At 33.8% G+C, this 1,359-nt stretch overlaps 1 protein-coding gene across 1 annotated transcript; it reads left to right on the plus strand.

Annotated features, from left to right (window-relative positions):
- Positions 1-197: 197 nt before the first annotated feature.
- On the plus strand, positions 198-1,175 carry SARC_16298 (hypothetical protein; the record flags this gene model as incomplete). Its single annotated transcript, XM_014289594.1, has 2 exons — positions 198-305; positions 902-1,175. Coding segments are annotated over 2 exons (273 nt in total), but the record flags the coding sequence as incomplete, so codon positions are not given.
- Positions 1,176-1,359: the final 184 nt, after the last annotated feature.

The following is a 1,359-nucleotide window of genomic DNA, read 5'->3' on the forward strand; positions in this document are numbered from 1 at the left end:
CGTACTACGTACTACTACTATATATATATATATATATATATATATATATATATATATATATATATATATATATATATATATATATATGTATATACATATATATGTATATGTATATTTATATGTATATGTATATGTATATATATATATATATCACAAATATACCCAACCTCTGACACCATACTCCATTGTTCGTCGCAGGGTCTGGTCCTTCGAAGTTGACGCCCGATGCTAACGGATGGGTAGCTTTGACCAAAAGCAAGGCAAAGGTCTCTAAGCCAATCAAACCGACCCCTACCAACGAAAATGTAGGACAGCTCAAACATTGTCATTTTGATACTTTCTATTCGTATGCACACGTGAATGCAATATAGTATAATGAATGTTTATACGTTTATATACGTTGTTGATGCGTAGTATATCTCGTTTGACCGATATGTACTTCCCTGTGTTTCTGTGCTGAGTACTGGTCGCGATTGATCAACTACTACTCTAGCACTGTGGTGTGGTTTTGTATCATACTTGTTCATTTGTAGCTGTAAGTCTGTTTGGTAGCTGAATTCTTAAGTTGAATGCTGGTGTAAGTTTTACAGTGGTCAGGATTAGGGATAGAGTAGATTTTCTGTCTGCGAGTGTGCTTTGGCTTGTGCATGTGTTCTGTTTTGTCGGCCGAGCACCCACGATCAACACTAAAACATCATATCATTTTATCTCAGTTGACTGAAGGGCTTTTTGTAGATATCGACGGATACATGCTCTACTGAAGTTTAATGTTCACTTTAAATTTTTATATATAATCATATATGTATATATGTATATATATATATATCTGTATATATGTATATACATATATGTTTTTATTAACTTTATTAACTTACTATTGTGAAATTGACAAATTATATAGCGGTTCGATATATTGGAGAAGGCGCCCCGGGAAGTGGTCGCAGAAATACAAGATGCTAACGAAATACCTGATGATTGGGAAGCCGCATTTGCCGAGAGCGGATCGGCATCGAGTGAAAGTGAAACATCAGACGTATCGTCACCTGCTACCGCAGAAGATATCTAATTCAGTATAGTTGTGAAGGAGTATTGTAGGTGTTCGATGAAGTAAAACTCAAGCAACGCGTATATGTATTCAATACAGGCTGATGAATACTGAATTGCTTTGTGCGGACTTTACTAGGTAAACTGACTTTATTCTAAGCTTTCTAAAGCGATATCGTGTATGAATCATTTGAATTGTCGACGATTATATATATATATATATATATATACTTTACTAAAGACAATATCGTGCATGAATCATTTAAACTGTCTACGATTATATATATCTATATCTATATCTATATCTATATCTAT

This window comes from Sphaeroforma arctica (assembly GCF_001186125.1).
Source record: "Sphaeroforma arctica JP610 unplaced genomic scaffold supercont1.7769, whole genome shotgun sequence".
NCBI lineage: Eukaryota > Ichthyosporea > Ichthyophonida > Sphaeroforma > Sphaeroforma arctica.